This window comes from Anolis sagrei, chromosome 2 (assembly GCF_037176765.1).
Source record: "Anolis sagrei isolate rAnoSag1 chromosome 2, rAnoSag1.mat, whole genome shotgun sequence".
Classification (NCBI taxonomy): domain Eukaryota; kingdom Metazoa; phylum Chordata; class Lepidosauria; order Squamata; family Dactyloidae; genus Anolis; species Anolis sagrei.
Window position 1 is genome coordinate 80,760,831 of NC_090022.1, and position 25,954 is coordinate 80,786,784.

Here is a 25,954-nt window from a genome sequence, read left to right on the forward strand (position 1 = left end):
CCTATGGCCGGGCCAAATGTAATAATTTAAAATTTAAAAAAATAATGCTGGGCATGAACAAGGTAGGATATAACTGGGATAGGGTTTTCAAAGAGAAAGATTTCAAGTAGTTTCCTCAGGAATCCATCCGGATCCATCAGTCTCCTGGGGCGGACCATCTTAATTGGTCCTCCACCCCTGCGAAGGCTAGAGGTCACAGCAAGTCTAACACTGATCAGATGATGGTCAGACCATGAAAATGGAAGAATATTTTGCTCTTCCACTCTGACCGTTTCGCTGTCCGCAACAAAAACTAGGTTGAGTTATGTCCAGCCTGATGGGTGGGTCCAGATATAACTTGTGATAGCTCCATGGTCATCATGGCGACCATGAAGTCTTGAGCCGCTCCTGTTAAAGTGGTCTCTGCATGAATGTTAAAGTCCCCCAGCACAATCAAGTGCCGGGAGACCAGAGCCGAACTGGAGACCATATCTGCTAGCTCAGACAGGGAAAGTGCTGAGTTGCGGGGTGGATGGTACACCAGCAGAATCCCCAAGCTATCACAGTTTCCCACCTTTAGGTGAACACACTCAAACCCAGAAGTTTGCTATACAGCGCATTTGACCACAGCGAAGGACTGCCGAAAGACTACTGCGACCCCTCCTCCCCATGGTGATTTGAATAAAGTAGAATATTCAATTTATTTCCTGAAATGACAGCTTCACATTGAACATGCTTCATCCAAAGTTGCTGGCCAAAAGCACTCCCTTCTGACACTGAAAGAATAAGATTATAGCTTCCGCAACCACTGATTTTGTATCAGATTCTTATTTAGAAATTATCCCAGATTAGCTATTTGGACTCTGTGCTGTTAGGTAAAGAAAAGGGCTACATTCTTATAAGAGATGGAATTAGATCGCTTTCACAAAATCATGGGTGGCTCTGACATACCGTAGAGCTGGATACCACTGAATATAATGTTTTTTTTTTTAAAAAAGAAACCCAGTCAGCTAACATTGTCCTTTGGTTTAAATCTGCACAGAATTATACACTTGAAGAACAGCTCAGCAGCAGCAACCTATCATTAAAAGATAAAATCACTCTAAGCCATTGGGGGACATAGCTATTTCTGTTTGATGTTAGAGGAAAACAGCTATAATTCATGCTATGTATAATTTAACTGTGGGTAAAAACTTCACAAACACAACACACATATTTATGAGCTCTCAATAGAAGTTTACAAAATATTGTATTTTGAAGCATTTAAAAATCCCATTATACTTCAAAAGAATACCTATTACTTCTGGCTTTTACATTGTTATAAAATGGCTATTGATTTCCAACTGCAGACAACAGATGGAATGTCTGGAACAAAGTGTTCATTGTAGTAACAACAGTGGACCAAGAGCCAAAAAGCTTAATTATATTATACTACAACCATCTTGCCCAACCTTCAATTATTTAAACCTCCCAGTTATAATGCTCACTTCCACCACAGTAAATAATAGTCTCCTTTTGCCAAATCTCTGCTTATGTAAACATCTGGGCCAATCTCCAATTTTTTTGGATGACTTAACTTTCCATTCTATATTTCATGCTCATCTATGCACACACACTATTTCACACTGTAGATATCTTTATAGATACATATATGTTGGAAATAAATGGTTTGGTTCAGTTCTGAATAGGTAAGCAAAAACATGGACTGATGGTTTTATAGGATATGAAACTTCAAGATTACAAAGCTTCAAGTTCTTGCTGGTTAAAATTTTTTAAAGTTTTTTTCCCAAACTACTCCAACCTTTTCAATTTTGTTGCTGATGAAAGCTGAGATATATAGGCTGACACAACTGGTGAAAGATGAACATGTATCAAATTTATTCCTGTTTTTCTCAGCCCTGGGGGGTGGGGGGTCTCAAGGAGGTTTACAACATACAAATGGCAAACATTTTAAATGCCAGCCTACAGTATAGTACAGTACAAATGGATGAACAAATCTGATTCTCAAATTCTTCTGAAGGCTACATGACAAGGAAGGAAGTGAAAAGAGAAGGTGATCATGTGAATCCCAGGTCTTTATCACTCAGTCCAACTTTCAATGTTCTGAAGCTGCTTCACAGATCAGGACAAGAGCATGCAGAAAAGCTTTAGATAACCAACTTCTCTTAACTGATAATGCCCAACTATTCCTACATAAATGGCCACATGAGCAAGCCCTGAGAATGAAACGGCAATACTTCTATGGAATAATACTTAACTTTTTCCTCACTTGGATATTTTTCACCATAACTTTAAATTCAAACAAAAAGTATTATATTGCGAAATAAATAGGGGCTTTTTCACACTACACTACTGTATACTTTGATACTATGGGTCCACCCTGTGGAATCCCAAGATTTATAGTTTCATGACATAAGCTTTGCCAGAAATCTCTAGTGTTTTACCGAATAGCAAATCCCAGGCTTAACATGCAGAGAATGCAGCAGTGACAGTTAAATTGATACCGGAACGTTGCAACGGAGGCCCCTTCCACACAGCTGAATAAAATCCCACATATTCTGCTGGGATATATGGCAGTGTGGACTCAGATAACCCAGTTCAAAGCAGATATTCTGGGTTATATGGCTGTGTGGAAGGGCCCTGAGTGATGGGAAAGATACCTACATCTCTGATTAAGTCTCTGTGGCTTAATTTCCCAATTTTCCTGCAGAACAAAAGCATTCTAGGTTATACATTGAGACCCATTTCTTTCTCTTAGTTCCCTTTTCTTCTTCTGGAAACAGAGCCTCATTGAACAGCCTTGCCTGCAGCATAGGCTGGGAAAAGACAGTGATCCCTCCAGTCTTCTATGGATTGTGAATTTTGCCAGGTACTGAACCTGCCTAAAAAAGTAAAATAATGTATATTGCCTAAAGACAAAGGCATAACTGACTAATGGGATACACAATTTTATGGGTATGATATGAGATTTATGGCTTGAAGGCACTTAGTTTGGCAAAATATTATTTAGTCTACAACAGAAAGACACATGTAAATGGAACAATAGGATAGCAGACTGTGTAATTAGTGGAACTAGGCACAGCTCTTATATTCAGTATAAGCTCAAATTTATGGTCTCACCCATGACTTATGGCTCAGGCTTATGGTTAGCACCGAAGGAACTAAAGGTAGTCAGGTGTTAACAAATGGAGACAGGCCAGCGACCTAGGCAAATGAGGACAAAACTATTCTCCTTCTCATTTGCTGATTAAATTATGACTCCTATGATTTCCTAGCATTGAGACATGACTGTTAAAGTGGTGCCGAACTGCATTAATTATACAGCATAGATACACCCTCAGGCAAGGAAGTGATGGCCCTGAATTTGCAAGATCTTAATAGGATCGCCAATAGACAAGCGTCTCGGAGCTCTCTCATTAAGTTGCTGCAAGTTAAAGCCAACTTGAGAGGTGTTAAAAATAACAATAGTATCTCTATAATGGATGTAGACTGTAAACGGACTGTAGACTCAAAACCTCATCACACTGAGGCTTTTATCTGTCCTAGGATGTATTCAACACAATTCAGGGACAGAGCTTGCCAGATCCCATCAAACCATGCAGAGCTACTTCTGACTGGGCTACATCTCTGAATTTATTTATTTATTTATTTATTTATTTACAGTATTTATATACCACTTTTCTCACCCCTAGGGGGACTGTTGAAGCTTCCTGTGTTCTTGTTGCCTGCAACAGGGCAAGCACGGGGGAAAGCAGGGCAGAGACGTTTTCCCCATGGGATGGGGAAGGCATCACTGTGGGCAATGCAGAGCGTGGCATAATAGATTCCCACCCTGTCCGCCAGGTTTGCCACGCTGTCTAGCAAATCTTCCCATTCCCCTCTGTGGGCTACTCAAATGATAGCCATCCCACTTCAAGTTTGAGTGAAACTGGAACTAATCACTACATTGAGAACCCACATCACCCACAATACCTAAATAATGCCTCTCTTAAGAGCATGGCCCTTATCTCAATGCTTTTTTTGAGTTTGAGTAAACATAAAAAGTCCTTAACACTTGTGGAACTGAAAGAGGTGGTTTGTCAGTTGACTGAATACGTTATATTGAATATGTTTTACATTGAAATATTTTAGGTTAATATCCTTGAGCAGGGTAATTTTGAAATGAAGCACATTTTTAAATTTCTCATTATAACAGTACCTTCTGTCCCCTCCTTTTATCTCTAATTGACCTGTATAACCCATTCACTAACAATGCAAAAAGAATTATGCTAAAATCTTATGAGAGCCAGAAGCCATGCAGAAGTTTTGTTATTTGCTCTGGCCAGTACCTGACAGTTTGCATAATATCAATGGAAAGAAATATTTCCATAAATATTTTCATTATGTAGATGCTACACAAGCTAAATTGCATTTTAAAATCATTTCCCAGAAGACTTCCAACCTGCACTCCAGGCATCTCATTGCCTCAAAAAGCAGTCCTTGGACCGCTATGGCCAGTCAAGGATAAGTGTCACAGTTTCCTCTTAATCAGTACTCTGTTGGCATACTAGATCCTCTGATGAATAACGCAATAACATTGCCACTCATTCCTCCACAGATATCATTGTAAAAATGTGTCTGCCGTGTGTCATGTGCACTTGAGGGAAGGATGAGCACTGTAATTAAGCATTAAGCCTTTTCACTGAATGAATCTGCCAGAGAATATGGAATGACGATTATTAATATTTTTAAAGTACTGCATTTATTAGCATCTATTTTCTACTCAAGGTTAGTAGAGTACAACTAGAATGGTGTAAAGGGAAGCCTTTTTCTTTTCTTGTGCAGTTATAGTACAGAGCCTATTTCTTTCTGTCTTATTGAAATAAATAACTAACAGTGGATGCTCTGTTGCCTCTCCCAACACAGGGCTTTCTTTATAGCAGCACCCTGACTGTGGAACATCCTGCCAAGGGAAGTTAAGCTGCCCCCATCTCGCCTAAGCTTCTGGCAGGCTGCTAAAATTGTGCTCTTCTTTCTGGCTTTGGGTCCTTTAAAGTTGTTTTCCTGTTTTAACTGTTTCATTTTAAATAAAAAAGCATTTTTGTTTTGCTTTTAACATTTGTTTTAAATCTGTGTATTATTTTAAATATTTTTATCCCTTGGATACCACCATGATGTGGTTCCTAGGGAGAGATATCCCCTTCCAGAGAGTTTGGTCAAGGAGGAGACCAAACAGGAGAACCTGGCAATAGTGAAAGCTCCAACTGAAAGGATGGGAGGGTAATAATCTTTTGAGCCCAACCTGGGAAAAGGCCCTTCACTCATTCAGGCCAAGCCGAGTAGAGCATTTGAAAAAAGAGCCACACTGAAGAGCCTGCAGGAGGAAGTGCTTACTTCAGCAATTCAGGGGCTTTGGCTATAGGGAGACGTCAGGACCTTGGGAGGTTTGCAGCCAGCAGCACCTGCTCTGCTGCCAGTGGCTCTGGCCAAAAAGACACACCAAGGCTGAAATTGGGAGCCCCTGGTGGTGCAGTGGGTTAAAGCCCTGTGCCGACAGGACTGAAGACCGACAGGTCGCAGGTTAAAATCTGGGGAGAGGTGGATGAGTTCCCTTTATCAGCTCCAGCTCCTCATGTGGGGACATAAGAGAAGCCTCCCACAAGGATGATAAAAAATCAAATCATCTGGGCGTCCCCTGGGCAACGTCCTTGCAGATGGCCAATTCTTACACAACAGGAGCAGTTGCTCCTGACACGACAAAAAAAAACAACAACTTTGAAATGTTGGACTTGGTGGTCTTTGAACGGTTCCTGGCTCTCTTTCCCCCTGAGATGTCATCCTGGGTGAGAGAATGTGGAGCAGAGACCAGTTCCCAGGCAGTGGCCCTGGCAGAAGGCTTCCTCCTGACTCAGGCAGAGAAGTAAGAAGAGGAGCAGGATTCGTTTCTGGAAAGGATCACTGAGTTAGATAAGTGTTTTTTTCTGAATCCAGAAAGTTAGCAGCCAAGGTGGATGATGCAGGACAGAGAAGGAAAGTCTTCTCTCAATGAGCAAGGGAAGAAGAACTGGGTCTATAACAATGGTTCTCAACCTGGGGTTCCCAGATGTTTTTGGCCTACAACTCACAGAAATCCCAGCCAGTTTACCAGCTGTTAGAATTATTTATTATTATTATGACAGTTGAATGAAAAGTAATGCCTCCACCTTTGTCGTTAACTCCTCAACAGATGGCAGTGCTGGTATGCGGCAGATACTGGCTTGTTCAGTAGACTCTCCTCTACAGTTCCATTTTGGCGGGAAGCCTTAGCATTGAACGGTTGTGTTGTTAAAATGCAAAGTATGGAACCCTGCACAGATGGTCGGTCAATGCGACTTAAGCAACGTTCAATCATTGAATTCTTGACAGCAGAAGGTGACACCCTAAAGGAGATTATCAGAGAATGCAAGCTGTTTATGGTGATTGTGTTGATTTGAGTACTGTGTGTCATTGGGCAGAGCAAGTTTACAGATGTTGAGGTGGGAACATCTGACTTGAGTGACAAACAAAGAGTTGGATGTCCTGTGACAGTAACCACCGTGTTTCACAAGCAAAAGGTTGACAGATTGATTCAGGATGATCGTTGTATAACTCAGAGAGAAATTTCAAACATAATCAGCATTTCACAAGAACGTGTGGGTCACATTATTGCTTTGCTTGGCTATCGGAAAATCTATGCATGATGGGTTGTGGAAACAGAGTGTTGACTTCTTCTGCAACAGCTTCAGAAAGCATGTTCATCATTGGCAGAAATGTATCCAATTGTCTGGTGATTATGTGGAAAAATGAATAGCGGTATTTAAAGAGCACATTCTAAGGATTCTTTCTGCATTTGATTTATTAAAATATTCCCATCCAAACCTAAGTAACAAAGGTGGAGGTATTACTTTTCATTCAACCCATGTATTATTATTATTATTATTATTATTATTATTATTATTAATTTATTTACTTTACTTATATACTGCTGTTCTCAGCCGAAGGTGACTCACAGCGGTTCACAACAAATAAGAACAGCAAAAATTCAATGCTACAGTGTAAAAACAGTTAACAACTTAACATATTACATAATTAATAAACAATTACTACAATAACCATTCACTATTCACTATTGTCTCATCATCAAAAACATGATCCAGATTCGTCATCCATTTATTATTATTATTATTATTATTATTATTATTATTATTATCTATATTTATATCCCGTCCTCAAGGCGGCTCACAGCAGAGGCAAAATTCAGTGCCTTAAACAATTCAACAATTAAATAGCATTTAGTTAAAAATCTAAATGAGGTTAAACGAAATTAAAACATTTCTTGGAGTTGAAGGTCAAAGACATCTGAGGACCCCAGGTTGAGAACCACTGGTCTATAAGTATTAGTGCATCTCTTCCTCATGATGAACTCAGACCAGCATCTGAGAGAGTACAGCAGGAGACTTTTGAGGAGGTGGTTGTGTATTTCACAGAAGAAGAGTTGGCTTTGTTGAACTCAAGCCAAAGAGCCCTTAACCAGAAGGTAATGGAGAATTTGGAAATCCTGTTATCTCTGGAAAGCACTTTGGAAATAATTTCTCATTACAGTCACAACTTCTGACAGACTGAAGAACCAAGCTGAAAAAGCAGGTTCCCTTTCATAGCCTCTCTGAACTGGATTTGGCTGCTTGGAAGCTAAATTCACCTGCACTATTGAGGCCTCAACATCTGTCAATCAAGAACAATGAGGTCTAATGCCTTAACAAGCAGAAACACCAGGGAAACATTGTAGATCATACTCAGCCTGCTGACGCAATATATTACATTGTGCTTTTAATGTATAGTTTTAAATTGGTTTAACTCTCTGTGCTCATTATGTTGATGGGGGCTCCTTTGCAACACTTTAATGCTATCACTGCTGGGAATGATCTATTTGGAGATCCTACAGTGAGTAGTGGGCTTACACGACCTGTCAAATCTATGATTCTACTATCATTGCGGATTTAACACTGCTGCAAGTTTTTGCAGCCACGTCTTCTGTAGCATCAGATTTTTGACTTCAAAAGTCTGAGATTTCTAAATTGCCTGTAGGCCTGGAATTATGCACCTAATTCCTTTTATTATAAGATCACTTTTGCTTCTCTTACTTTGTGCTTGTTAATTCCCCTCACTCTGAAAAGCGGCTGTACTTCAGTTGCTTTTACATTAAAACTCCTTCCTTGCAGCGTGCCTATCTTCACTATTTATAGATTTATGAAAGAAGATGGCAGTCTCTTTACTGTCTGAAAAAAATCCATTACTATCAGCAGGAAAGAGATCGGGACCTTGATTTGTACTCAGTGGACAGAAGGCAATGAAAACATTGCCCATTTAATTTCAGATTTATTTTAACAAGTTAACATTTAGCTCAGAGACATTCAGATCTCAAAACAGAGACAACAGAATCCACATTTAAAGCACAAAGGTATGAATAATATCTGATGATTACTTGTTGCGATCTGCTGCTAACATGAAATTTCCTGTCATTCCACATAACCTAAGCAATTTGACTTCTAATTTCAGGGAAATGTTAGAAATGAAAAGGTCAAGATTAAGGACGCAAGAGTGCTGTGGAATTTATTTTGTATCTTCTAGTCTGCCATACTGTTATGTGGACATAAAGGATTAATCTCTATAGAAAGAACTGAGAAAAGGAATTGCTGTCTCTCCGTTAAATAGCTTTGAGAAATGAAGTTTGTGGGAGTAAACATACTAACACCTTGTTTAACAGACTGCATTCATTATTTTAAAAGAAAATGTTCCCAAATCCCCCCCCCCTCGTTTTCATTTTTTTCCAAAATGATAGGATTAAAAAAATGTTTTATCTGTTTTTTTTTCTTGTTTTTTGTGGAGAGGAGAATTTATATCTCTTCTCCAACCAACATGGTCCACAGATTAATACCCAATGGTCTGGATTAAGATTTAGGTGCCAACTTAAATACCCTAAAGATATCTGACTCCATCTGCTCTTGAAACAAAGCAGGGCCAGTCCTGGTCACCACTTGAGCCCCTTCCAGACAGCTGAATAAAATCCCATGTGTTCTGCTTTGAACCAGTATATATGGCAGTGTGGACTCTGATAACCCAGTTCAAAACAGATATTGTGGGATCTTCTGCCTTGATATCCTGGATTATATGACTGTGTGGAAGGGCCCTAGGATGGGAGACAGACAATAAATAGCAGGTGCTGTCAGCTAGATTTTAAAGTAAGCAACTGGAAAAAATTACCTCTGAGTTTTCCTTGTCTAAGACAACCATATGAAAGTCCATGATTCACCTAAATCAACAAGTGACTTGAAAGCACATATACACAATAGGGATGACCTAAACAGTATGTTCTGTCCCATACTTCTCATAGCTGTCCCTTCAGTTCCTCCAAAACGTCTCACAAGGTAATGGCAACTCAAAAGGAAGACTTTTTTTCTAGTCTTTGGAGATTTTTGGAGATTTCCCTTTTACCTGAGCCGTCAACCTTCTAGGTAGCATTTGGTGGAATAGAACATTGCCATGATAAGCAAGATGTGAGGAAGTCCACTTCAGCCAGTCACATACCTAAACCTGAATCCAATTTCAAAGTTAGATGGACAATCCTTTCATATACATACAGCCACTTGCCATTCCAATAAATATTGGTGACTATAGGATTTTGTCACACAAAGCCACTATCATGCAACTAGAAATGGCAGATATATATCGCCATGAGCACCCTCATTATTGCACCTCTTCCCATTCATGCAATTGTACCAATCCACCCATCCATGGCCCCATGGTTGCACTTCTGCATATTCTTGTAACTCTTGTAACTCAATCTTCCCAAAATTTTGCTGCTTTAAATTATTTTTTCAAAAGGAATTCGATAGTTTCACTTTCATTTTCCAATGTTGTATTTACTTAACTTTTTTCCATAAATGATTATAATTTATTTGTTTTATATTGTTTAGAATCTTGTGGATACAGACTCCCAATAGTCAACACACAGGACTGCAACTGTACCACCAACATTGTTAATAGCAACTAGCTATTCCAAGCTTTGGCTATTTATGGAGATCTCTCAAGTGATCCCACCTGCTGGCTGTCTTCTCATCCAAATGACTTGATCTACACACTGGAAACCCGTTTGTTCTTAATTGTAGCTGGGCTGGAATACTTAATTCCTGTACTTCATCTAAAGGCTTTGATCCTGCCCTTGCTCTGTGCCCAGAGGAGTGGTAAATGTGGTGGGTTCTTCAATGTCTGGCTGCACATGCTGTTGCTTTGTATTTGAGCCCAACTTGAATGCTGGGAGAAATAATCCTTCACCACACCCACATCTTCATTGTCAGCAATAGCCATGACACTTTTGGCCCTGTTTCAGTTCTGACTTGCCTCCCTAGTGAAATGATGTCCATAGATTGAGAAAAATGTTCAATTTTCTGGCAACGTCTCTCTTCTTTCAGCATCATTCATCTTTTGGTACACCTGCTTATTCACTGTTAATCCTTATGACTACAATAATCTCAGATTTGTCCCCAGATTTTTCTTTTAAAAACTTGGCAGCACATAATGATAAGAAGTACAGCTTGCCTCAGAATTATTATTTTGCAGAATGAGTTTCCTGTATTAGCTGAAAATGGCCTTGAAATCACTGCCTGGAAGAATAGGTCTCACATGGACTATTTAGAGAGCTTAATGCTCTACATGGTAGAGGAGAATACTTTTCTGCTGAGCTCAGAGCAAAAGCACATTTCCTTTGCCATTTGGTACTTTCTATGTATAATCATATTGGCTTCCTTTTTTCTTAACACTAGGAGTCTCATTTTCATGCCTTTAACAGGTCTTGCATAGGTCAGAATAATTTGGAGGGGAGTGAGGAAGGTGGAAGAGAAATCACCAGTCAGCTTTTAGCTTTTCTTACCTGTAGGCATCACAATTCTTTTTAACACCTTATTTTAATTTGGTGCAAAATCACTTTACAGAAGTGGGGGAGAAGTAAAAAAAAGTATTCTGTGATATGGTATCTTGATTCTTTCATGGAGGACAGCTTCAAACAAACATAGAAATGGAAAAAGGGGATAAACTATTGGTGGCTCTCAATATATCTTCTTTAAAAGAAACATGAATTTGTGTAGAAATCCAAATAGCTACCATTGTGGGGTCAAACATGCTTGAAACTGAGGGGAGTAGGCAAAGATGATGAAGTTTCTCCCATTGTTCCAGCAAAAATCTCACAAGCTACTATTTGCTCCCTTCTTCTTTCCTGTTTTGCCCAACTTGCTGTTCTGTCAGTTAATTTGGTAGCTGGTGTACACTGCCAAGTAAAGTGCTGTGGCATCTAGGGCTTTAGTGCTTGAGTTTCTGAAAATGGGTTCCAGAGTTGCAAACTCATCTTGTTTTGATTTGGAACATGCCAAGATAACTTTAAAAAATAAGCAAATGGGAAGAAGGAGGGTTTTCATAGCTCACTGGCAGTTAAATGGCAAGCACTTTAGCCATGGGCAAGTGAAGCAGTTCAAAGTGCTGGTTTTGACCTATAAAGCTCTATACGGTTCTGGCCCAGCTTACTTGTTCTAACACATCTACCCCTATGTTCCACCTCATAATCTAAGATCATCTGGGGAGGCCCTGCTCTTGCTCCCATCAACAGCACAAATACGTCTGGTGGGGATAAGAGACAGGGCTTTCTTGGCTGTGGCCCCCTGCCTATGGAACACACTCCCAAATGAGATAAGATTCGCTCCCTCCCTCCTGGCTTTTAGGAAAAAAAATCATGGTTCTGGGACCAGGCCTTCGGACAGTAGATGTATGTAGCATTTTAGAGGGACATTGACTGGAACGGCGATGTGACTGACAAGACTGTTTAATGCTTGTTGATGTATTGTTTTAATTATGATTTATGTTTAATTGTGGTTTACTATTGTAATTGTTTGTGTTGGCATTGTATCGGTGCCCAATGTAAGGCACTGAATTTTGCCATTATTTATGTGTAAACCACTTTGAGTCCCCCCAGGGGTGAGAAAGGAGGTACATAAATACAGTAAATAATAATAATAATAATAATAATAATAATAATAATAATAATGTACTCCCCACAACTTTTAAATGAAACTGAAGAACATTTTACTCTGTATATTTTCTTTTGTGACAATAAGAAATGTATAAGCCAAGCATGGACAATTTATGTAAAAGTGGTTCAGATCAAATACGATGAAAGGCTGTTATAAGACATCATACTTTTTCTTTTTATGAAATGACAAATGTGACATCCTTAGGTCTATTACAAATGCTACCTTAACTTTACACTAATTCACCAAGCCACCACAAGGAGAAGATATATAAGAAAAAGACAAGAGAAAAAGATGACAGCCAAGTGGCGATGCCACTCTAGCAAGGGAAGTGCAATGCCTGATTGCAGAAAAGGTGATCCCACACTTGTAAAGCAGCCAGTGATCCAAAACCATTTGTCAGAAAAAGAATGATAGGATGTCTGTGGAGAGTGATGGCTGTGTAATCATTTGGAACTTGTGGTTCTTAATAACAGACAAGACATTTGTGAAAGTGCCAGAGTGGGATTAGAAAGAGAAAGAAACCCAAGTCCAGGGTTTTGAGTGCATGTGCATTTGGAGGCCCACATAGTGTGACTTTTGTAAAACACTGTATGTGCCTGAGGCATTGACTCGGTGATGAGGCTATGGTACAAAGAGATTAGACATTAATCGTTAGGTTGGAAGATAGATATATGAACATGTTAGTGATCTTTAGCAATGAGTAAAAATGATAGGAAAGGACAAGATTTCAGGTAATTCATTCAGGTTTCTATATGACGTGCATATGTTACTGTGTCACAGAATCTTTTCACATGATGGAGTGACCAACATATCACTCTACTCTATATAGTGGATGCAGTCTTGAATGACTCAGTGTAGTATAGTAGGTTCTCAAGCAGAACTGCATAAACCCTAGACCTACCCTCCACCTGTGTTGAAAAGTCAGGGTTAGAACTACAAAAAACATCTGGTTATGTCCCTCTAGCCCAATTGTTCTCAACTTCTGGGTCCCCAGGTGTTTTGGCCTACAATTCCTAGAAATCCTAACAACTGGTAAACTGGCTGGGATTTCTGGGAGTTGTAGGCCAAAACACCTTAGGACCCACAGGTTGAGAACCACTGTTCTAGCCAGATGTAAGCCTACTGCATCATTCACAGATGTCCAATGGGATCCTCCAGGCTTTCAGTACCTGAGGCTGATGTGATCATTTCACACCTGTATTCAGGGACACAACGAAGATGCTTCTACAGTCTCTCTCCTCAGCTGTGTATCAGGTATGGAAGAGCTGAATCTGTGCAAACTGTAATTTGACCACTGTATCACTCCACTGCATTCTTTCAGTCTATCATTCAGTGTGGCCTCTTGAAGTCTTCTATCATGTAGTTGAGCTCAGAGTTTATTTCTTTTCATCTTAAAACTTCCTTTCTAAAAAGAATCAATTGCAGAAGGGGAGTAGAAGCATACCTCCCTTGTTGTCATTCCTTGGCAACTATGCTTGATCACAAGAGAATCTGTCTCCTGCTTTGATTGCAAGGTGAAATGCCACCAGCCAGAATGACTGCAAGACAAATACCTTCAAGTAACACAGAAACAAAATTTCAAAATTTACCTTAGTTCCTTGAAGGGGTCTGCCCTGACATTAGGAGTTTCTATGGATTTAGGGAACACTGTGCCTTCTGCTCCTGAAATCACAAAACATAAACACAAAGTGCATATATTATAAACTGTTAATAGGGGAGTGGTACTCAAACCACAAAGTGATGTATTTTACCATTAATGAAACTGCAGCTCTGAACACATATTCTTATCAATATCCTGAGTAAGACTAATGAGCACCATATCATCAACATAGTTGTCCAACTTTTCAATTCAAGAACCTTTCTGCAAGGTGTAAAAGCATGCTCACTGGGCATCCCAGGAGTTGTGGTCCAAAAAGGTAACATTTCCATGCTCTCCATCTTTTGCAGATCACAAGCTGACCTGAATTATTATTCCCACAGAATAGGGAAAAAAACATTCCCGAAAAGTTGTTAAGAGGTGGGCCTTAACTTTGTTCTCCCTGCAAAGTGTTTCTATGGAAGGAAAAAAAATCCCCCATGGTGTGCCATCTTTTCATGTGAAAATGTCCTTGTGCAGTGGAGTATCCCTTACTCAAAATGCTTGGGACCAGCAGTGTCTGGGATTTCTTTCAGATTTCAGAATACTGTATATGCATATATGTGTACAATGCTGGTTATTGATTAACCTTATAAAAGCTTTTGGACATTTTTAAAATGTCAATTTAAGGATAATTTTTGGCAAAACAGTTTACTTTAAAAAGGAACGGAGTTATATTTGTAGATTCAGTTGACAGTAGGGGTCCTGTTCTGATTCGTAATCTGAACCTCCGAGGCTTCATAATTTCTTAGTTAAAATACATTCCATTAATGACAATGGGGAAAATTGCGAGGCTCATTTCTCCATTATTTTTATGGTTATCAGGATGAAATGTGGCACACTTGTAGGCAACATTTATGACTTTAAGCCTGTCAAGTTTCAGAAAGTTTCAGTTCTGATTTTTAGAAAAAATTAAGGAAGTTTTTACAAGTAAATTTTAAAAAAGAAAATTACAAAAGGTATCCCCTTCATCAAAAAAATAGAGAAGTATTATACACATTCTTTAGTAAAGGATGGAAGTAAAGTAAAAGTTCAAACTTTGACATCTTTTCTAACAAGAATAATAAATTGTCCTTCTGAATCTAACACAGTTTCTTTTATCTTCTTTTATTGTCCCTTCTTCCTTTCTCTTCTTTTCCAACTCCGTGTAGTATTTCTTCTTCTTATTTTATCAATTAACTAATGCAAACTCTATTTTTCTACTCTAATTGCAGCCAGCTATATACATATCTTAAAATTAATTTCATTTGTTAGGTGATTAGTAATATACATGTAAATATTTGTTATAATTCATTCACATAGGATCTACACATAATAAATCTTTGTACATAAATGAATATATCTATGATATCAATTTTCTTGAAGTTATACACTTTTCTATTTTAATTCAAAGTATTAACTCATCAATTTTCTAAAACCTTTGCAGTTTATACACATGTATCATTTCATAATACTTTTAGATCACAAAATGGAGGTCCAAAGCTTTACACACCTCTAGTAACATGTTCATCTTTATTGCTGCAATTCTTCCTAGTAAAGATAATTTTATTTTTTCAAGTTCAAAAGATCCTTTATTTTTTCCAAACTTCTACATAATTGTTTTCAAATATTGTTGACATCTTGTCTGTTGGCCAAATTCCCAAATATTAACTTTTCTGTCTCTTTGAAATTCCGAGTCTTCTGTCAATTTTGGTCTGTCTTTCTGTTGCAATTTTTTTAACGATCTTGGGGTTTTTTTGTTGACTTTAAGTCCTGATATTGTGTCATAATCTGCTAACAATTATTTTACTGCAACTATTGATTCTGCTGGGTTTTCTACCAGCAGCATTAAGTTGTTGGCATATGCATATATTTTTGGTTCCACTTTTCTGACTTTTAAACCTCTTATATTAGATTCTTCCAGTATTTGATTTGATAGCACTTCCAATGCTGTTATGAATTGAAGTGGTGGGAGAAGGCAGCTTTGTCTAACTCCTTTAGATAACTGAAAATATACTGTTGATTCTCCATTTACTTTTGTCCTTGCTACTTGTCATTTATAAATTGGAGTTATTCATCCCATGAAGTTTGAACCTTCCTACATTTTTTCCAACACTGCCATTAAAAATTCCCAGCTGATATTATTGCATGCTGTCTCTGCATCCACAAGTATTAGTGTAGCCTTTTTCTCATTATGTTTCTCCCAATATTCCTGTGCATTAATTTCCACTGGCTGCCGACTTGCTACCGGGCTCAATTCAAAGTGCTGGTGTTGACCTTTAAAGCCCTAAATGGTTCCGGCCCAAGCTACCTTTCCGACCACATCTTGGCCTATGAACCCACCAGGACTTTGAGATCTTCCGGGGAGGCCCTGCTCTCGATCCCGCCAGCTTCACAAGCACGGCTGGCGGGGACGAGAGACAGGGCCTTCTCGGTGGTGGCTCCCCGGCTGTGGAACGCCCTTCCCACAGATATTAGATTAGCACCATCGCTAATGGTCTTAGAAAGTAAAGACCTGGTTATTTGTGCAGGCGTTCGAATAATTAGTGCAAAGACTGGTAATGACATAGGAATGAACAATGGATGACGAATCTGGATCATGTTTTTAGTGATGAGACACGAATGAATGGTTATCGTGGTAATTGTGTATTAATTGTATATTAGACTAGGTTGTTAACTGCTTTATATTGGTGTTGAATTCTGCTGTGTTCTGTGTCTTGTGAACCCCTGTGAGTCGCCTTCGGGCTGAGAACAGCGGTATAGAAGCGAAGTAAATAAATAAATAAATAAATAAAATACTCTGGTATTAGCTGTGATTTGTCTTCCTAGGAGAAATCTACTCTGATCTTTTTGAATAACTGTAACATGCACAGATATCTATAACAACAATTACAAAAACTGTAGATTGCCAATCACAATTTCTATATTCTAAGAATTTCTACATTGAATGTAACATGAGAACATTCACACGATTAATTAAAGACTGTTTATAATTGGAAGATAATTTTTACTTTGTTAACAGTAAAACTAGAGCTTTCAAAATCACAATTACATAATGTCAGGCACAGTGACACAAAATAACACTTCCTATATTATCGAAAGATCTTCTTTCATAAACAACATCAGAAACAGTGACACATGGTTTATCAATATTTCGTCAACACAATGAGCTTAGAGCTTCCAAAATAACAGTTAAACAATAAACGGCACAGTGGCACAAAATAACACTTTCTATGTTGTCGAAATATCTTCTTCCATAAACAACATCAATGACAGTGACACACAACAAGGTCTCCCGGGTTGTTTCCCTTGTTTCGCAATGTCTTCATCAGGTGTTATGATGTTGTAATTCACTAAATAAGAAACACAGCAACATACAAATAATAGATATACTACAATCCCCAAATTGACATAGTTTTGAAAAGGTTGTCATTGTACATGCATGACTACTTACATTCTAATAGGTAGCTATCAGTTCTGTTTTGATTTCCTATCAGCATTTATAGTCTTTGGATTCACTAGATAGGAAAAGGACAAAGTTTTTGTACTTTTTGAATAACTGTCATTAAAATTTTCTTTAATATTTCTGCTAATACGGTTGCATTTTTTGTAATCTATATTTAAAAGTGAAATTGGTCTGGAGTTTGCCATATTGTTATCATCTTTTCCTTCTTTGGGAATCAACATTATAGCTTCCTTCCATGTATTTAGTGAAGTTTGTGTTGCCTGTATTTTTTTAAAAAAAGATGCCATTGTTTAGGGGTCAATTCCTCTTTAAACTGTCGATAAAAACTGTAGCCAGCCCATCTGGGCCTGCCTTCAACTTTTCAATAGCTTTCCACATTTCCATTACTGATATCTGTGCACTCAAAATTTCTTGTAGACTCTCAGTCAATTCCATTGTTTTAATCTGTTTCAAGTATTTCACAACCTGCATTTTATCAGTTTTCATACTTTTGTACAATGTTGCAAAGTACATTGAAAATGCTTGTGTTAATTGACAATTTGATGTTATTTCTCTTGAGGTTTCTCTAATCTTTATTTGTCTCTCTAAAAATGCTTTGTTCTAGTTTATGGGAGGGAATTTAAATATCCACATTATGATGGGATTTTGGTTTTGAAGGGTTTTTTTGTTTTGTTTTTTTTGCAAAGAAGCAGAGACAAATTAATGGCTTTACTTTAACTAATCTCTTGAAACTTTTTCTTGTGGAATGTGGAACTGGAAAACTGTTTCAGTTCTGTACTGTCCAGGGCACTCCAGATCAATGTTGTAATTATTCCCTCTGAAGATATAACTCTCAGGTGCAAATCCCCAATGTGGTTCCACCACATGAAAATGATTACCAGTTGATGATAAAATGTTTGTGGAGTCTGCTTCCAAAATATTCCAAATAAAAAAAAAGTGTAACATGAGTTATAGGTTGGCTAGAAGTAGAATGTTATGGATAGATCAGAAGTACTAGAATGTATCAAATCACTTCAGTACAGGGCTTGTAAAATTGCATTTTATAGCAAAAGAATGTATATCCTCAGCACTTTTTCAAATTCCTGTAAAATTTGTTCAGATGGATTTGGTACCTTTTGGAAACAAGCTCTTCACTTGATGCCTTTTTATGACACATAACACCTGTTTCCTGAAGTAATTGCCTCAGTCTTCCCAATGGTAGGCCTATCCATGATGTTTTAGAAAAACCTTACACACAGTTCTTTCCCTTGGTATGGGTTGCATGTGCTCCTGATTTATCCTTTTGAGGGTGCCAAAATATATTGCTTGCTTAGCAGTGACACAAAGATGAATCATACTTCCTCTTTAGAAGCCTCAACCTTCCCCTTGCTCACCATGAGACTCGGGTGGGCCAGATAGATTACACAGAAATGTAATTGCTGTATTCTTTGCAAATCATGTGCTCTGCTACTGTTTTGCAGGCTATAAAATATTCAAGACTGGAGATCCCATCAGGTCATAAGATATTCAATATGGTGATATACTTTTTTTTTTTTTGCCTGGCAGTGAGCAAAGAAATCAATAAAACATTTTATTATCACTCTTTGATCTTTTTCAGGCAAAAAAACCTGGTTGGTAAATCAGCAACTGTTATCTCTTTTGCTTTTGAAAACATTACTCCATCTGCTGTGAACAAGCTGAAAAGGAAAGCCTGTTTCTTTGGAAAATCCAGTAAGCATTGTCTTCAATCAGTCAACTGACTTTTGAGATGTATACTCACACATTTACAATCTACTAGATAATGACAGAGGACAGCTAGGCTGTCATATGTATTTACACCTGCTGTACATACCATGGAAATACATTATTCACCCTCTTTATTATTTGTAAAAAAGGGTTTGATTAAACCCCAAGCCTAGCAAATCTTTCTTGTGACACAGTCTAATTTACCAGCAATAATGTTCATAAACACTTTGAGTGGAAAATCCATAAAGCTATTTCGGTTTTATTTTAAGTTCCATTTAATGCCCCTCAAAAATGATTTCATCAATGTGTATTCCATTTACTGGCTTTCTGCCCAATAACTTAATTCCATAGAATCAATCAGGAATTTATAAAGCATGTGACAGGATCTATCTAAAGTGTTTTGAATTATTGTAATGATTTGCTTAGTTCTTTTACCCCCCCCCCCTTTCTACACTGGTGAATGTTGGGAAAATAAATTTGTCAAAAATCCCTCATGTGCATTCATTTATGGCAGTAGCAAGAAGGAAAGCTTTTATATTAAAGAGATATGTACTGCACACTTTCTCAGTCACATTTGGTGAGAGCAAAGACCTTGATACCAATCTACATAAACGTATTAACCATTCAATTAATCTGCTCTGCTGGCTAACTTCTTATATCCATTGCTGCATGGCAGGGAACTTTAAGCCCTTCTGTTCCATTAAGAGACAGCTAGGAAAAGAGTGACTGATCAATTGCAATATTTTCCTTTTGAACATTTTTTAAAAGGCCTTCTTCCACTGCCAGTGTCTTTTTGGATTGAGCAAACTCATCCATGCAAAGGTTTAGATACATCATGCAGATCAATGGAGAGTTGAACAATATTCATTCTCCCTCCCCATCTTTGCATCTAGACCTCTCTCCTCACTAAAATGAAAAAGTTGGTAGAATAAAAGAGAAATAAGGTGGCTCTTACATTCTTAGCAGAGTTTGACTTCTCAGAGATACCACATTAGCTGCAGTCTATTGTTTTCTCTCTGTTTTGCATGTTCGGTCATCTGATCATTCACACCTTCCTTGTAGATTGCAGGTCTACGGCAAACCTCTATAAAGTTGTCCCCACAGTTTTCCTCTCCTATAATTTTGACTCAAATACTTTCAAACTACATGCCATGTCCCAAGTCAACAATTTCTTCACAGATGTATATATTTTTGTATACATCTGTAATAATGTTCCTTCTCTTCCTTTCCTGTTTAGCCTATTCCTCAATTACTATATACCTCAATTACTGCCAGTGGGTCAGCGTCTTTAGAAAGTGCTTAGAAGGTAGTTGCTGTTTTTCCTAAAGATGTAAATCACATTAATATCGCCACTAGCCATCTGTGATTGCTTCTGTTAATTACATGTTTGCAAAGCTTTACTCAATTTATCATCTTGGAACACTACAAACTGTAGCATATCCTTATAAACAGGGAAACCGGCAAGTGAAGGCTGTCTAATCCCAGCCTTCAAAAAAGTTATAAAGCAGTTGCGATTGCAGAATAAAAATCCCATTAATACTGTACCATAAACTAGATTACCTGGGATGCTATAATAATAGAGAACTATAATAATCTGTTGAGCATCCTGCTCATTTCAGGACCTGAACAACAACAACAATTTATATTTTACCATCAAACGTACATGGCACTGTACAGTAAAATGAACCCAAAACTTGAGGTCCTCCCAAAGGTGTATAATCAAAGAAAATGTGTACACACATAAAAGCAAAGAGGGAAGGAAGGAACAACCAAATACAAAACTACAAAATGCTCTTTTAATCAAAATACAAAACTGTACAATTCAATTAAACAAATAATCCATATAACCTCCCCCTCCCCATGTAATACAAAGCAAACTGACCAATACATGTGACCAACATATACAAGACTACAAAATAAACTAAAATTCCAAAACAATTGTTTGGAAAACAAACAAGTTGTCAATTAAGATTTTAAAACAATCAGGAGAGGAGCAGTCTTCAAATGTTCAGAGAGATTAGAGGGGACAAGTAAGAAAGGACAAAGCTGTCTGAAGGAAGAAGATATATTTGAATGAGTGAGAAACCTAGAATGCCTAGAACACAGATCTCAAGCAGGCTGATAAATAGAAATCAGGGGTAAACAAAGAGTTATCAGAAGTGAGGTAACATGATCCAAATGACAGGCCAAAAAAGTATTTGCAGTAGAACGACTAAAACATCCTTCCAGTGTCATGGTCTGACCATCATCTGATCACATTTAGACTTACTGCGACCCTAAACCTCCGTAGGGGTGGAGGACAAATTAAGATGGTCCGCCCTAGGAGACTGATGGATCCGGATGGATTCCTGAGGAATCTTAGGGTTCTTCCTGCCTTGGAGCCTGGCGATTCTATCGACGCCTTGGTAACTCTCTATAACGGGGAGATGGCCAGGGCGTTAGATATGATCGCACCCGAACGCCCCATCTCGTTGCGTCGTGACAGGCCATCCCCTTGGTTCACCGAGGAGCTGGCTGTGATGAAGCATACGAGAAGGGGGCTAGAGCGCAAATGGAGGAAATCTCGAGATGTATCTGATCGAACACGGGCTAGAGCCTCTCTTAAGGCATACTCCGTGGCCATACGGGCGGCCAGGAAGTCATTCACGACCGCTCGTATAGCATCTGCAGCAAATAGATCATCGGAGCTGTTTCGGGTCGTGGGAGAACTCCTTCACCCACCTGCGGTGGAGGAGGTCCCTGACGACCCCGCAGCTCGGTGTCGCGATTTCGCACACCATTTTGCAGATAAAGTCGCCCAGATACGCCTCGAGCTCGACTCCAATTCCATCGCAGTGCCTGAAGAGGTGACGGAGGTACCTGCTTGTCCAATTTTGTGGGATTCTTTTAGGCTTGTTCTTCCTGAAACCGTGGAGGGGGTTCTTGGGGCTGTGAGGGCGACCACCTCACCTCTAGACCCATGCCCATCTTGGCTCATTAAATCAGCCAGGGAGGGGTTGGTTGACTGGTTTGTATTGATTATCAATGCATCGTTGGAGCAAGGGATTTTTCCATCTGGTTTGAAACAGGCAGTGGTTCGTCCACTCCTCAAAAAAGCTTCCCTTGACTCCACGGTGCTGAATAACTACAGACCAGTCTCCAACCTCCCTTTCCTGGGTAAGGTGCTGGAGCGGGTGGTCGCCTCGCAGCTCCAGGGCTTCCTAGACGATACCAACTACCTAGATCAGGCACAGTCTGGCTTCAGGCCTGGTCATGGCACCGAGACAGCCTTGGTCGCCTTGGTGGATGACCTCCGTAGAGAGCTGGACAGGGGGAGTGTGACCCTGTTGGTTCTCCTGGACATCTCAGCGGCTTTCGATACCATCGATCATGGTATCCTCCTGGGTCGTCTCTCTGGGATGGGCCTTGGGGGCACGGTTCTGTCGTGGCTCCGGTCCTTCCTGGAGGGACGTACCCAGTTGGTGAAGCTGGGAGACGCCTGCTCGGACCCCTGGCCTTTGACCTGTGGGGTCCCGCAAGGATCTATCTTGTCGCCCATGCTCTTCAACATCTACATGAAACCGCTGGGAGAGGTCATCCGGAGTTTTGGAGTTGGGTGCCATCTCTATGCGGATGACACACAACTCTACTACTCCTTTCCACCTAATTCCAAGGAGGCTTCTCGGGTGCTGGACGAGTGCCTGGCCGCTGTGTCGATCTGGATGAGGAAGAACAAGCTGAAGATCAATCCCGACAAGACAGAGGTCCTCCTGGTCGATCGTAAACCGGATCGGGGTATAGGGTGGCAACCTGTGTTGGACGGGGTTACACTCCCCCTGAAGCCACAGGTCCGCAGTTTGGGAGTCCTCTTGGATTCTTCGCTTACACTTGAGGCTCAGGTGTCGGCGGTATCCGGGAGGGCCTTTGCACAACTGAGACTTGTGCGCCAGCTGCGACCGTACCTCGTGAAGGCGGATCTGGCCGGGGTGGTCCACGCCTTGGTCACCTCTAGAATGGATTACTGCAATGCGCTCTACGTGGGGCTGCCCTTGAAGACGGCTCGGAAACTACAATTGGTCCAGCGGGCAGCAGCCAGGATGCTAACTGGAGCTCATTATCAAGAGAGGTCAACCCTCTTGTTCAAGGAGCTCCACTGGCTGCCATTTATTTTCCGAGCCCAATTCAAGGTGCAGGTGCTCACCTACAAAGCCCTGAACGGTTTGGGACCACCCTACCTGCGTGACCGCATTTCCATCTACGAACCCACACGCTCGCTCCGGTCATCTGGGGAGGCCCTGCTCGTTATCCCACCTACGTCGCAAGCGCGCTTGGTGGGGACGCGGGACAGGGCCTTCTCTGTGGCGGCCCCCCGACTTTGGAATGCCCTTCCAAAAGAGCTTCGTCAGGCCCCTACTCTGGCAGTTTTCAGAAGGAACCTAAAAACTTGGCTGTTCCGATGTGCCTTCGCAGATTAGGAATCCCCATCTCAAGTCCTAGATGCACTTTAACACAACTAATGCTGCTGCACACCGCACTTTTAATCCTACGTTCCTCCTGCCATCTCAGCACTTTTAACCCTGTACCCCATTGCGCTGGCCGAACCAGTTTTAATAGTGTCTTGATGTATTGTCATTGTGGTTATTTTGCTTAATTGTTTGATTTGCTTTGTTTATTGCTGTGTTATGTTTTCTATTGTATTGTGTTTTGTGGCTTCGGCCCGTGTAAGCCGCATCGAGTCCTTCGGGAGATGCTAGCGGGGTACAAATAAAGTTAATAATAATAATAATAATAATAATAAAATAAGATAATCCAACTCTGAGAGAAAAGTGACTTACAAATGTAACAAATAAATAAAAATAATTATTAATAAAAAGAACATAGTAGTTGGGACACTTCAATTAAGATTGTGAGCCTCCAAGTGCACCTACATTGTGGAATTAATGTAATTTAACACCATTTTAATTGAATTTATTTATTTATTTCATTTCATTTCATTTATACCCCCACCTTTCTCCCCCTCAGGGGACTCAAGGTGGTTTTCACCTTTAATACAATTAAATACCGGTAAAATCAAGAGTAAAAACAACAAAACAGTTAATAATTAGTCAATAAACACATTAATTGGCTGAATCCTATGGAATCATGGGAACTGTAGTTCAATGGGGCACTACCACTATTTGGCAGAGAAGGCTGAAGATCTACAAAACTACAACTCTCATGATTCCATGGCATTAATTATTATTATTATTATTATTATTTGGGGTTCTTTTACCCCGCCCTTCTCACCCCGAAGGGGACTCAGGGCGGCTTACAGAAGCAAGGCACAATTCGATGCCTGCAGTACAAAACAATCAAGACACAAAATTACACAATTACACAGTTACATCACACTAGTTCATGCATTATATCAATAAAATCAATAAAATCAATAAAAAACCCATACAAACCCAATTCCTCTATTACATGGTCAGCGATCGCTAACTCATAGTTCTAGTTTTCCGTTCCACTTCATCAATTCTGTTGGTCTTATTCACCTGACTGTCTTATTTAATTGCCTGGTTGCCCAAAGGCCTGGTCCCATAACCACATCTTCACCCTCCTCCTGAAGGAGAGGAGGGATGATGATGCCCTGATTTCCCCCGGGAGTGAGTTCCACAGGTGAGGGGCTACCACTGAGAAAGCCCTGCTCCTCGTCCCCACCAGCCTCACTTGTGAGAGTGGTGGGGTCGTGAGCAGGGCCTCCCCAGATGATCTTAGATTTCGTGGTGGGACGTAGAGGGAGATACGTTCGGACAGATACACTGGACTGGAACCGTACAGGGTTTTGTAGGTCAAAACCAGCACCTTGAATTGTGCTCAGAATTGAACCGGCAGCCAGTGGAGCTGACATAACAGGGGGGTGGTATGCTCCCTGTATGTCGCTCCGGTGAGCAATCTGGCTGCCGCTCGTTGGACTAATTGAAGTTTCCGAACAGTCTTCAAGGGCAACCCCACGTAGAGCGCGTTGCAGTAGTCTATTCGAGATGTAACAAGAGCATGGACCACTGTGGCCAGATCAGACTTCCCAAGGTACGGGCGCAACTGGTGCACAAGTTTTAATTGCGCAAAAGCTCTCCCGGCCACCGCCGAGACCTGGGGTTCCAGGCTCAGCGGTGAGTCCAGGATCACTCCCAAGCTGCGAACCTGCGTCTTCAGGGGGAGTGTAACCCCATCCAGCACAGGCTGTAACCCTATACCCTGTTCGGCCTTCTGACTGACCAGTAGGACCTCTGTCTTGTCTGGATTCAGTTTCAATTTGTTAGCTCTCATCCAGTCCGACACAGCAGCTAGACACCGGTTCAAGGTCTGGACAGCCTCCTTGGTGACAGGTGAAAAGGAGTGACAGATCTGGACATCATCTGCATAGAGATAACATCTCAATCCAAAACTCCGAATGATCTCTCCCAGCGGCTTCATGTAGATATTAAACAGCATTGGGGACAGGATCGAACCCTGTGGGACTCCACACGACAACGGTTGTGGGGCCAAACAGGTGTCACCCAGTAACATCTTCTGGGACTGTCCCTCAAGAAATGACTGGAGCCACTGCAAGGCAGTACCTCCAAGACCCATGTCTATGAGGCGTCCCAAAAGGATACCGTGATCAACGGTATCGAAGGCCGCTGAGAGGTCCAGCAGAACTAACAGGGACACACTCCCCCGTCCAGCTCCCTGCGAAGATCATCTACCAAGGCGACCAAGGCTGTTTCCGTCCCATGTCCCGGTCTAAAGCCAGACTGTGCCGGATCAAGATAATCAGTGTCTACCAGAAATCCCTGGAGTTGTGCCGCCACCACACGTTCCAGGACTTTGCCCAAATAGGGGAGATTGGAAACTGGCCGATAGTTGTCTAATTGAGTGGGGTCCAGTGATGGTTTTTTCAACAGTGGTTTGATAATAGCTTGTTTTAAGCTCGCTGGAATCCTGCCCTCCTGTAAGGAGGCATTAACCACCACCGTCACCCAGTTTGCCAAACCCCCTCTGGCTTCTTTTATCAGCCAGGATGGACAGGGGTCTAGGATGCATGTGGTGGGTCGCACCTCTCCAAGGATCCTGTCCACATCCTCAAGCTGAACC

The 25,954-nt window shown here is 40.4% G+C and overlaps 1 protein-coding gene across 5 annotated transcripts in view; it reads right to left on the bottom strand.

The window, feature by feature from the left end:
* The window catches only part of SGCD (sarcoglycan delta), a 630,158-nt gene that overhangs the window by 45,527 nt on the left and 558,677 nt on the right, over window positions 1-25,954 (bottom strand). For all 5 annotated transcript variants that reach the window (XM_060765538.2, XM_060765537.2, XM_067463658.1 and 2 more), the window contains one exon: window positions 13,643-13,715. In XM_060765538.2, the coding sequence (XP_060621521.1) occupies window positions 13,643-13,715 (73 nt within the window). The remainder of the gene's footprint in view (window positions 1-13,642; window positions 13,716-25,954) is intronic.